Genomic DNA, 12,316 nt, shown 5'->3' on the forward strand with positions numbered 1-12,316 from the left:
CCAATTATCTCTTCATTCCTTTCGAGCTTAAGTTTGCACTTAGCTACCACTACACAGCACATCACCTGGTCTATAATTAAATTTGTGGGAGATTTATTTAATTAAAAACTCACACTCAATCATATTATTAATGCTAGTCATGGAGGTTATAGCTTTTTAGTATTGTATATCACACAGTAAGAATTGCAACAACTATTTTACAGTGGCAATAAATTAACTTCTGATATAGGCTATTTTGCAAATTGCTAATGACGTTCATTAAACATTTTCTTTTTTCCTGTAAGTGACTAAAATAGTTAATTTAGAGTTATTGAAAAGTATAGCATGTAAACAAGCCTTTCGATCCACTGAGTTCATGCTAAACATTAACCACCCATTTACACTGGTCCTAGATGAATCTTTTTTTCCCCATTTTCTCCCCCCCTCCTCAACATTCTCAGCCACTCCAGATTTTACCAGTCACTACACACTGGGGGCATTTTGCAGTGGCCAAATAATCTACTAACCCATGTGCATTGGGATGTGAAGGGTTTCTAGCAAACTGAAGGAAAACCCACATCGTCACAGGGAGCAAATAAAGGGTTGTTGGGTCTGGTTTTCTGATGCAATCCTACGAGCTGCACCACTCTACCACCCTTAAGTTCTCAAGTAACATTCAAATCCAAAAACTTTCAAAAAGCTTTCTATTATTCAATAACATGATTAAATATAGCCACAAAGTTATCTTTAACATGTCTAAAGGTAACCAGTATGAATACAGTGAACCTGAGCTGGTGTTCCTGTTTCCGAACCCCTTGCTTCCTATCCCTTCCCATTCTCTTGTTTTTCAGATAACTACCTGATCCTTCCCTCTGGAAATTTGCAAATACTGAATGTCACACAGCAAGATAAAGGAACTTATAAGTGTGCAGCTTACAATCCCGTTACGCATGAGATGAAAATGGAGCCAGTTGGGCATAAACTGTTGGTGAGGCGTAAGTGTTCAAACTAGCAATACTTACTCAATATACCCAGTATCAGTGATTGTTGGTTTTAGGATTGTTTGGGCTCATGATCTTGTGGTGTTTTATCAGGGTTAAGGATACAAAACTTGTTTTGGCAGATGTTCTTTTCATTGTCGGAAAAATCTGGGTGGTGCAATTGGCTAGCAAACTAGGCTGCTTTATCAGAGCTTTCCATATTGGATGAAGAGTTTGAATGCAGCCAAAACATTATCAATGTGTCTTCTCTGCTGTAATCTCTGTCACGTAAAGATTTTGGTATGAAGATGTACTTATTCAAAGGTTAGGCTGGGAGTGATCAGAAATCGATATGCCTTAATGTGCAGTGGGAAATTATACCATTGGGAGTAAGGCACATTTTTATGTAGTGGAGGATTTGCTTCCTGATAGTGAAGACTGGCAGCAAAAAAATACAACCCACATCCACAGTTGGGAACCTTTACTTTGAGGCAGTCTGATGGAGTACAGTCATGGCACAGCATTCTGCATTCCACTTGTTTAGTTTTCTGCTCACAGAGGCACTGACTCAAACTAGTATGGTTTTGGAAGCTCTGGCAGCCCTCTTGCATTTACTTTAGTGCCTAATCAGAGCAAACTGTATCAGAATGTTTAATTCAGTTTATTTCATATCCAATGCTTATATTGAACATTAAATTGCAATCAGAAGTGAAGTTCTACATTAATTAGTTTAGTTAAGCCCGTCACCATTACAGGGGCATAGAACTACAACACTAACCCTAATTCTCTAATTGGATGCAGGTGTTTAAATGAATCACTGACTCGACTTCATTTACCTCTAAATTTTGTTTGCGTGGTAAAATCTGTACCCAGTTTAATATTGGACCATTGTGCTATTCATAAATAAAATGGGACAAGCTATATAATCCATTTAGACAAGTCACTTTAAGTAATGTTGACTCTTTTTTGCTTAAGACATCCACTGTTCTCTCCATACGCCAAGCACACTCAACTTCCTGAAACACACTTGGAGCATAAGCACTCGGTTCTTGTGTACAAGAAGGCAGATGTTCTACACTCAAAACAAAAATGTGGATGATTTATGGGGGGGGGGGGGCAGTGATTTTTTTTTTAATGGCTTCCTCAAAGTTAATCTCTCATCAAAAATGTATGTCTTTTAAAGTTTCTTAGAAGCTCTTTGATGAAAGCAACCTTGGAAAATAAGGGTCTTGTTTTTCTAACTCATTATTTTGTTTTTTCAGTATGGTTGTATCTCATTTATCTATCTGACAGATAAGCTATTATCGGATGATCCTTTGCTCAGTTAAGTTATGAAAAGCACCTTCATTACAAATCTTGTCTCCAGCTCATAGCTAACATGAACTTGTATCAGAGTTTTTCCATTAATTTCCCTCTTGGTGATTCTTTTTTCTCACTTTGGTTTCTCAGTGTGCTTTTTCAATTTCCTGTGACTTTTCCTCTTCCAGAAGTCCTTCCCCTTTTAGTCATCACCTGTTTCACAACTCACAGGTCAAAGATTTATCTTCCATTTTGTCTTAATCGACAGCAGTTTTCTTGAATATAGCTCCCTTCACTTTTTAATGTTGCCTGGCTTGTCAGTTGCACAGTTACATTTAGAACATAAGCATGAAATTCTATTGGTGGTAGAAATCTAGAGCAACTCATGCAAAATACTGGACGAACTCAGCAGGTCAGGCAGCATGTACGGAGAGGAATAAACAGTCAACATTCTGGCCAAGAACCTTCATCGAGACTGGTGAAGAGTTTTGGCCTGAAAAGTCAACTGTTAATCATTTCCATAAATGCTGCCTGACCTGAGTTCCTGTACAATTTTGTATGTGTTGCTCCAGTTACATTTACTTTTTGGTCCCTCTGTTTTGAGGCTGTATATAATATGATTATATAAGTATATAATATGATTTCTTTCACTGTATTGTAGGTTTTGGAACCAATCCTGCACACATCATCTACCCCACAGCCCCACAGAACATAACAGTGATTCAGCATCGTCCTCTGATTCTAGAATGCGTAGCAAGTGGAGTTCCAACCCCACATATTCGATGGCTAAAAGATGGTGTGGAGGTGTCTGGGAACAAAAGGTTGAGACTTTTTCACAGTAACTTAGTTATTGATCAAACTGGAGCAAAAGATGCTGGGAGCTATGTGTGTTTTGCTGAAAATGGAGTGAGTGAGCCAGTATCTACAAACTACACGGTAATTGTTCACGGTGAGTGAATTTATTTATACTTAATATTCCTCTTTCAATATTTTTTTCCATCTGCTGAGCAGACTGGCTTGGTTATGTTAGCTAACATCTCCATTTTGTCATTGAAGACTATCATTCTTTAATACTTGATGGTGAGTTATAAAGCTATTTCTTATCATGGTTTTGTCCTATCCCCTCCTGGACCAACATTCTTTCTACACCCCCCCCCCCCGCCCCCCCCCCAAATTTATCTTCTCTTGTATCAACCACATCTCTCAGCAGCTGAGCTCCTGTCCGGACAAACAATTGTTTGTTCTGATTGTGGAATTGAGACATTTTACTGGCTGTTTTTTTTCCATCGGATATAGATTTAGAGCTTCACACCTCAGAATTAAAGTGTTCAGGATTTGGTCCATGCTGACCATGACTTGATAAATTCATATCCCACTACTGCACTGTCATAATAGTGCAGCCAATTGTAATAATGAACTGACTGGCAAAAATCAAATCACCTCCGTAACATTACATGGGTCCCATGTAAAGCAATGAACTGGTGGTTTCTGATTTCATTGTGATTTTGGTAGGCTTCATTTTGGAAGATAAGGTGGAATACTAGGAGGATTCTACATATGGTCTCAAGAAACTTTGTTAGGTGCATTTAACAAATTCCACCCATCTTAAACCCCCTTCACGCAGGCAATCCCAGAAATATTTGGAAAGTTAAAATCCTCCACTGCTATAATCCTATTACTCTTGTACCTGTCTGTGATTGGCTGACATATCTGTTCCTGTAATTCCTGCTGATTATAATGTAACCCCAGTAAAGTTGCCTTTTCCTGGGTTTTAGTTATCTGGCCTCATTGAACACTCTCCAGAATATCCTGTTGACCTACTACCTTTATGTTCACTCTATTCAGTAGTGCAACTATCTCTCCTCTTTTATATTCACCTCTGTCATGCCTTCTATACTATGGAGCATTAAGTTGCCAGCCCTGGCCTTCCCTCAACCACATTTCCATGATTGCAATAGCATAATTTTAAGAACTGAACTTCTTTCAAATGTTCAATACATGGTAATTATCAAAGTTTAATTTGCCATTCTGACTTGGAAGTGGGGAAGTTTCTGTCACATGCTTAATAATAGCCTGAAGCATGCAAATATTGCCAATTGCAGTCTCTATCCTACAGAATGAGAAAGGTGGTGCATTGTGAGCATGAGTCAGGAGCTAAGGAACAAGCTAGACACACCGATACTGAAGTCCGATAAGATATTTTGAGTATCCCGCTGCTTTCGGCATCTTTCATTAAAATAATGTAAATTTTTTTGTAGAGTCTGCAACAATCATTAAAGGGTTGCAAGAACTGACTCTGCCTGTGGGATCTACAGCATTTTTAACTTGCGATTTTCATGGAAATCCTCTGCCAAATATCACTTGGTTCCACAACGCAGCTACTCTCCAAACTGGCCTTCGGCACTTTGTCTCTGGGAACAGAATGAAGATTGTGAAATTAAATATTGATGATGCTGGAATGTATCAGTGCATGGTGGAAAATGAGATTGGTTCTATGCAATCATCAGCGAGGCTCATAGTCCAAACAGGTACATAACATTTTAACATAGACTTTTCCCTGCCCTAAATGTTAACCTCATTATCAGTTTGAAATGCATAATAAGTTTGAAAATGAAAATCCAAAAAAGACCATAAGACTTGGGAGCAGAATTGGGCCACTCAGCCCATTGAGTCTGCTCTGCCATTCCATCATGGCTAATTTATTCTCAAGCTCCCATACCCTTGGCTTCTCCCTATAACCTTTGAAGCCCTGACTAGCCAAGAACCTATCAGCCGGTTTTAAATATACTCCATGACTTGGCCTCCATGGCCGCCTAGCAATGAATTCCACAGATTCACCACACTCTGGCTAAAGAAATTCCTTCTCATCTCTGTTCTAAATGGATGTCCCTCTATTCTGAGGCTGTGCCCTCTGGTCCTAGACTCACCCACTGTAGGAAATGTCTTCTTCACATCCACTCTGTCTAAGCCTTTTAATGAGATTTCCCCCATTCTTCTGAACTCCAGCAGGTACAGGCTCAAAGCCATCAAACGGTCCTCATATGTTAAATTAAATCTTTCATTCCCAGGTGTGCCTCACCTAGACTCTTTCCAATGCCAGCATATCATTTCTTAAAGGGCAAAAAGTACAGTCTGGCCAATGCCTTTATAAAGCCTCAGCAACATATCCTTGCTCTTGTATTCTAATCCTCTTGAAATGAAAGCAAACATTATATTTGTTGCCTATACCACCAACTTGACCAGAAAGTTAACCTTTGGGGAATCCTGCACAAGGACGCCTGTCCTTTGCACCTCGGTTTTTATGTATTTTCTCGCCATTTAGAGAATAGTATATTACTTTATTCCTTCTACCAAAGTGCATGACCATACACTTCCCTACACAATATTCCATTTTCCACTTCTTTGCCCATTCTCCCAATCTGTCAAGTCTTTTTGCGGACACCCTGCTTCCTCAAAGCCATCAGTTCCATCATCCAAATTGTGAAAACGTGAAAAGAAACGGTCCAGTATCTACCCCATTTGTCACAACCTGCCAACCAGAATCGTTGTTCCTTCTCGTGCCACGTGGCGCATTGAGCAGCATTTTTTTGCCGTTTTCTTAGCATTTGTTTATTTTTACAAGGCCAAGCTGTTAGCTTGATGCTCAACCCAGCACGGATGGAAAGCGTGCAAAGGGCTGGCTAGATTCAAACCTGAGACCATTTGCCTCGGAAGTCATGTGCTGATGGCACTACACCACCAGCTGGCAAGCCAAACAGAATAGTTCCCTTTTATTCTGACTCTGCCCCCTGCCAATCAGCCAATCCTCCAATCCTCCATCTATTCTCGCGTATTTCCTATAATACCATCGGCTCTTGTTCAGAGGCCAGATGTGTGGCACCTTGTCAAAAGCCTTCTAGTAACAACAACTACACTTACTCCTGCCCCTGATGCACTTGGATTTCTGGCATACTGCTAGTGTCTTCCATGGTGAAGACTGACAAAATATTTACTATGTTCCTCCACCAGTTCTTTGTCCCCCATTATATCTCTCCAGCATAATTTTCCAGTGGCTCAATATCCACTCTGACCTCTCTTTTACACTCTTTACATATCTGAAAAAAAAACTTTTGATGTCCTCTTTGATATTATTGATTAGCTTGCCTTCACATTTCATCTTTTCTCTTTATAGCTTTTTAATTGCCTTTTGTGTTTTTTTAAAAAAACTCTTCCAATCCTCTACTTCCCACTAATTTTTGTTATATGCTCTCTTTTGCTTTTATGCTGTCTTTGACTGCCCTTGTCAGCCACAGTTGCTCCATCCTCCCTTTGGAGGACTTCATACTTGGGATGTATCTATCCTGCATCTTCCGAATTGTCCCCAGAAACTCCAGTCATTGCTGTTCTGCCGTCATCCTTGCCAGTCTCCCCTTCCAATCAACTTTGGCCAGCTCCACTCTCATGCCTCTGTAATACTGATATATTTGACTTTACCTTTTCCCTCTCAAATTGCAGGGTGAATTCTATCTTATTATGATCACTGCCGCCCATGGGTTCTTTTACCTTTAACTCCCTTGTCAAATCTGGCTCGTTTACACAATGTCCAATCCAGAATTATCTTTCTCCTAGTGGACTCGACCACAAGCTGCTCTAAAAAGCCATCTCATAGGCATTCTACAAATTCCCTCTCTTGGGATCCAGCACTAATTTTCCCAATCTACCTGAATATTGAAATCCCTCATGACTATCATAATATTGCATGCCTTTTCTGTTTCCCATTGAAATTTATATCCCACATCCTGGCTTCTGTTTGGGGACCTGTATATAACTTTCATCAGGGTCTTTTTACCCATGCAGTTTCTCAACTCTACTCACAAGGATTCTACATCTTTTGATCCTATGTCACCTCTTTCTAAGGATTTTATTTCATTTTCTACCAATGGGGCCACCCCACCCCCTCTGCCTACCTGCCTGTCCTTTGATACAAGGTGTACCCTTGGATGTTAAGCTCCCAGCTATGATCTTCTTTCAGCCATGTCTCTGTGATACTCACATTGTCATACCTGCCAATCTCTAACGGAGCTACCAGTTAATGTAGCTTATTCTGTGTGCTATGTGCATTCAAATCTTAACACCTTCAATCCCGTATTCATCACCCTTTTTGATTTTGCCCATGTTACACTTCAATTCATCCTACTGCAATTTTGCCCTTTCATTTGTCTGTCCTTACTCACATTCTATCTACACACTACATCTATATGTATACCAACTGCCCCATCCTCAGCCCTATCACTTCAGTTCCCATACACCTGCCGACTTAGTTTAAACCCTCCCAACGGCAAACCTGCCTGCAAGGATATTGATCCCCCTCAGGTTCTGGTGTAACCTGTCATTTTTGTACAGGTCATACCTTCTCCGGAAGAGATGCCAGTGATCCAGAAATCTGTGAAACTTTGCCCCCTGCACCAATGTCTCAGCCACTCATTCAACTTTACTAAAGGCTGTCTTTATAAACCGTGTGATAATAAGTATCCTGTGTACACCCAGTTACCTGACCATCTCTTGACCAAAAGCATATGGATTAAATGTTTTCTATGAACTTGAGAAAAGCAGGTGAGTGTCTGATGGTGATGGAAGGAAAGGAGTGTGGAATTTCACTAAGATCCTTGTGTGTTATCCAGTGGCCACTACTGAAAAGTGAAAATGTGCTGCCGTTAACCAACATTAGAAATGGTCAGGAATGAACTAAATTAGAGATTAACCAAATTCCCTTCACCTTGCATTGTATTCAAATTGGTCTATCACTGTCCTAAATATGTAAGCCTAAACTATCACTTTGGAGTGCCATATCGCACCGTAGCATATCAAAAGGAAATTATGTAATGAAAATTTATAAAAGGAAGACAGAATTAATTGTGTTAACTTCCTACTTAATATTATTCAACAAACTAGTTAATGCAATGCCAGTAAAGATAAATAGGATTTTTTTTGAGATTTGTCAAATGGTTAAAATGAAAAAGAAGAGACTAAAAGTTTTCATCCAAGAAGGAAGAGACTGAGACATGGGAGTTAGTGGTCAATAATCAGCACAAAAATGAGAGGCAGGTGTAAAATACTATATTTAGAGTGCTAAGTAGAGAAGAAATGGGGAAGCACTTCATAACCTGACCAAGCTCCTTTGACCTTTTAAGTGAAGGACTGGTTAGTACTTTATAGTAGCAACACCAATTATGAAATAATAGAAAAATAATTTATTTCCGATTGCGATTTTAAAATTTTTCTCTCATAGGTAAGGACAAAAAGCCTGTGATTATCTCCCCACCCACCAATATGAGAGTGACTGAAGGTGAGTTTGTTACATTAACTTGCAATGCCACTGGACAGCCAACACCCACTATCCGCTGGTTTGATCGTCACGGGGTGATCAGCAGCCATCCTTCTCACATTCTTCGGTCAAAATCCAAGAATTCTCAACAATTCGGTGCAAGCAGTGCCAACTCCAATTCTCCTCGCCTCACCATGTCCAGAGCTGGATCAAGCTCGCTTTACATACGCACAGCATCAATAGAAAGTTCTGGACAATATATCTGTGAAGCCTCCAACAAAATGGGTTCAGTACAAGCAGAAGCCTTCCTCTCAGTTGGTGAGCATCATTTTCTCTTTGAGGTCATTCAGATCCTATATTGACATGCGTTGTGATCAATTGATGAGATGACTCTTGAGAATTAGTAATACCAGTCACTTAATTTGTATTTTGTCAACATGTTACTGATAAAGTACCTGATTAAAGAAGCTTTTGCAGGACCTTTAGAAGAACATTGATTCCAGTAAAGCATGAGATCAGTGCCGTTGGCCATTCAGAATTAGGGCGAATTGCAGATGCTGAGATAGATTACTGAACTGAATTACCTTCACATAATGCTATTTCTACATTATGTACCACAATTCTGTTTTGGTAATTCTCATTTTCTTTGAACTGACTTTAAAATTCTTGTTTCGTTTTGGAAAAACATGTATTTAAGATTTGTGCTCAAGTGGCCAACTCAGTTGTTAACTTGGAACCCTATTGCACCCCATCTTTACACTGAGTATTAAAATGTGTATCTTCCTGCTTTGACCTTTTATATTTACTCATAGTAATGCAAAATCCAGTTGGCTGCAATCCCTAGGATTTAAGAATAAGATCAGAAATTTTAAGGCCTTGAGGCTTTGAGGCTGTTTGAATTGATGTCAACTGCAGATTACTGGAGTTGATGTTTGAAGGTGGCTTTCAATACTGCTTGCTGATTGGAGCCCTGGTCTCAGACGTATAATGTTCTATTAATTGCTGTAACCAATCTTGCATTTGAAAATGACAGCTGAAATGTCAGTCTGTAATGACTTTGAAATTCCAAGAATTGCTGTCATTTCAAGGTGTCTTTCCCTTCCACCATACCAGAGTTTTGGTGGGATAGAGCTTTCATTCTGCCTAAATTGGGGCTTGATCCTGAAGATAAATTGACAGTACTTGTGTTCATTCATTTGGCACTGCCAATCCAGTTCTTCCCTCCCCCTCCTCTCCGCATACTTCTCCTACCCCAAAACATTAATGCTGAAATCATAACCTGACTTCTTGAGAAACTGAACTGTGCATTGTAATTTGGTGATAGAAAGTAGTTTACCTCACAGGTATTGAATTTTTTTTTCTGTTTTGAATGAGATGATAATGAATAATAATAAACATTACATTCCTAACATCTTTATGAAAAGCAACACACACAAAACGCTGGAGGAACTTGAGCGTTTGTGTGTGTTGCTTTGGATTTCCAGCATCTGCCGACTTTCTCGTGTCTTTAGTTATGTGATGCTGTTTTAATGACGTGAGGCAGTATATAATTAACTAAAATATCACCCAGTGTCAATTGAAAATATGACCCCCCCAACTTTAGATTGTATGCAAAAAGCATATTTTTCCATGGTGAAATGCTGATACAATTAGTGTAAGCATTTTGAAATGATGGTTCAGACATTTCACACAGTGCAATCGTTATTGCATGAGTGACTTATTTTTATTATATACATTAAATAGCTCTAATGGTAATTAAAATCAGGATTAGATTATTAATGTTATGAGGGTTCTTCCATTTCTAATTAATCTTGTATACTGGGCAAATAAACTTTTCAATTCATTGTATTGACATTGAGTTCATGAAATGCCATAAATGTAAATTTTAGATCAGAATGCCAATCAGGAAGCTGGCTGTTTTAGGTCCAGGGCTGTGCTGTTATACATAATGATCCTGCAGGAGGGGAGCCTCCATTGAAGTAACCAACCTTATGATAAAATTTTGCATTCATTTCAGAGTCAATTCAAAGTAATGCAAACTGCATAGATATAATGATAGCAGATAGAACAGTAATAATTACTGCTTTGAGAGAAGGATATTGCACACCTTTATATACAACACATCAAATAGTTGTGGCATGAAAGCAATTACAACAAAGATTTTTTTTTCATTGACTCTTGTTAAGATTTATGACCTGAAATCATTACTATAGTGCACTTGCTTACCAATTACTCATCAAACTCCTTGGCAGCCATGGTTGCAAACTACTACAGTATTTATTTATTTTGGAGAATAAAACCGTAACAGTAAAAAAGTGAAAACAATTCCCTCATACTGATGAATAAAAAAAGATTGAAATGGAATACATATGTTTGTGTACTTTAGATAAGTTGATCTATATCTATTGTATTTCTTCTTTGAAGAGCTTGTTCAATCAATAGCCTTCATGCAGACTGATCACAAATGTTATGAATGATATTAAACATATTAGTTAAGCACAGTAGTTAGACTATAAGACACAGGAGCAGAATTAGGCCATTGAGTCAGCCTACAATTACATCATGGCTGATCCATTTTCCCTCTCAACTTCATTGTCCTGCCTTCACCCTGTAACCTTCCATGCCCTGACTAATCAATAGCCTATCACCCTCCACCCTAAATATATCCAATGCCCTGGCCTCCACAGCTGCTTGTGGCAACGAATTCCACAGATTCACCACCCTCTGGCTAAAAGAAATTAGTCCTCATCTCTGTTCTAAATGGACATCCCTCCATTTTGAAGCTGTGCCCTCTGGTCCAAGACACTCCCACCATAGAAAACAACATCCTCTCCACATCCACTCTATCTGGGCCTTTCCACGTTTGATGGATTTCAATGAGATTCCCCTCCTCTTCCCCCTCCCCCCATTGTTCTAAATCCCCAAGATTAAAGGCCCAGAGCCATCAATCGCTCCTCATATGATAAGCGTTTCATTCCCGGGATCATTCTTGTGAAATTCCTCTGAACCTTCTTCAATATTACCTCATCCTTTCTTAAATAAGGGGCCCAAAACTGCTCACAATGCTCTAAATGAGACCTCACCATTGCTTTATAAATCCTAGGCATTTACATCCTTGTGTTTATATTCTAGTCCTTGCGAAATGAATGCTGACATTGCGTTTGCCTTCCTTGTCACCAACTTGACCTGAATATTAACCTTCAGAGAATCCTGCGAAAGTCCCTTTGTACCTTGGATTTTTGAATTTTCTCCTTGCTTAGAAAAAGCTCTATGCTTTTATTCTTTCTACCAAAGTGCATTGCCATATACTTCTTGGCACTATTCCATTTGCCACTTCTTTGCCCTTAGATCTAAGACCTTCTGAGCTTCCCTGCTTCCTCAACTGCACCTGCCCCTCCACCTATCTTCATATCGTTTACAAACCTGGCCACAAAGCCATCAATTCCATCATCCAAGTCATTGACATAAACGTAAAAAGAAGCAGTCCCAACACTGACTCCTATGGAACGTCGTTAGTCACTGGCAGCCAATCAGAAAAGGCTCCTTTTATTCATACTCCTTGCTTCCTGCCAATCAGCCAATGTTCTATCCATGCTAGTATTTTTCCTGTAATACCATGGGCCCTTGTTCTGCTGCCTCATGTGCGGCATTTTGTCAGAGGCCTTCTGAAAATCCAAGTAACACCATCCACTGATTCTCCTTTGTCTATTCTGCCTGTTATTTCCTCAAAGAATTCCAACAGATTAGTCAGGCA

At 39.3% G+C, this 12,316-nt stretch overlaps 1 protein-coding gene across 9 annotated transcripts in view; it reads left to right on the forward strand.

Moving 5' to 3' along the window:
- Positions 1-12,316, forward strand: part of LOC140716795 (cell adhesion molecule-related/down-regulated by oncogenes-like) — a 141,768-nt gene that overhangs the window by 81,183 nt on the left and 48,269 nt on the right. For all 9 annotated transcript variants that reach the window (XM_073029694.1, XM_073029693.1, XM_073029691.1 and 6 more), the window contains 4 exons: positions 831-974; positions 2,920-3,207; positions 4,517-4,786; positions 8,527-8,880. In XM_073029694.1, coding sequence (XP_072885795.1) covers positions 831-974; positions 2,920-3,207; positions 4,517-4,786; positions 8,527-8,880 — 1,056 coding nt within the window. The remainder of the gene's footprint in view (positions 1-830; positions 975-2,919; positions 3,208-4,516; positions 4,787-8,526; positions 8,881-12,316) is intronic.

This window comes from Hemitrygon akajei, chromosome 26, assembly GCF_048418815.1.
Source record: "Hemitrygon akajei chromosome 26, sHemAka1.3, whole genome shotgun sequence".
NCBI classification, from domain to species: Eukaryota; Metazoa; Chordata; class Chondrichthyes; order Myliobatiformes; family Dasyatidae; genus Hemitrygon; species Hemitrygon akajei.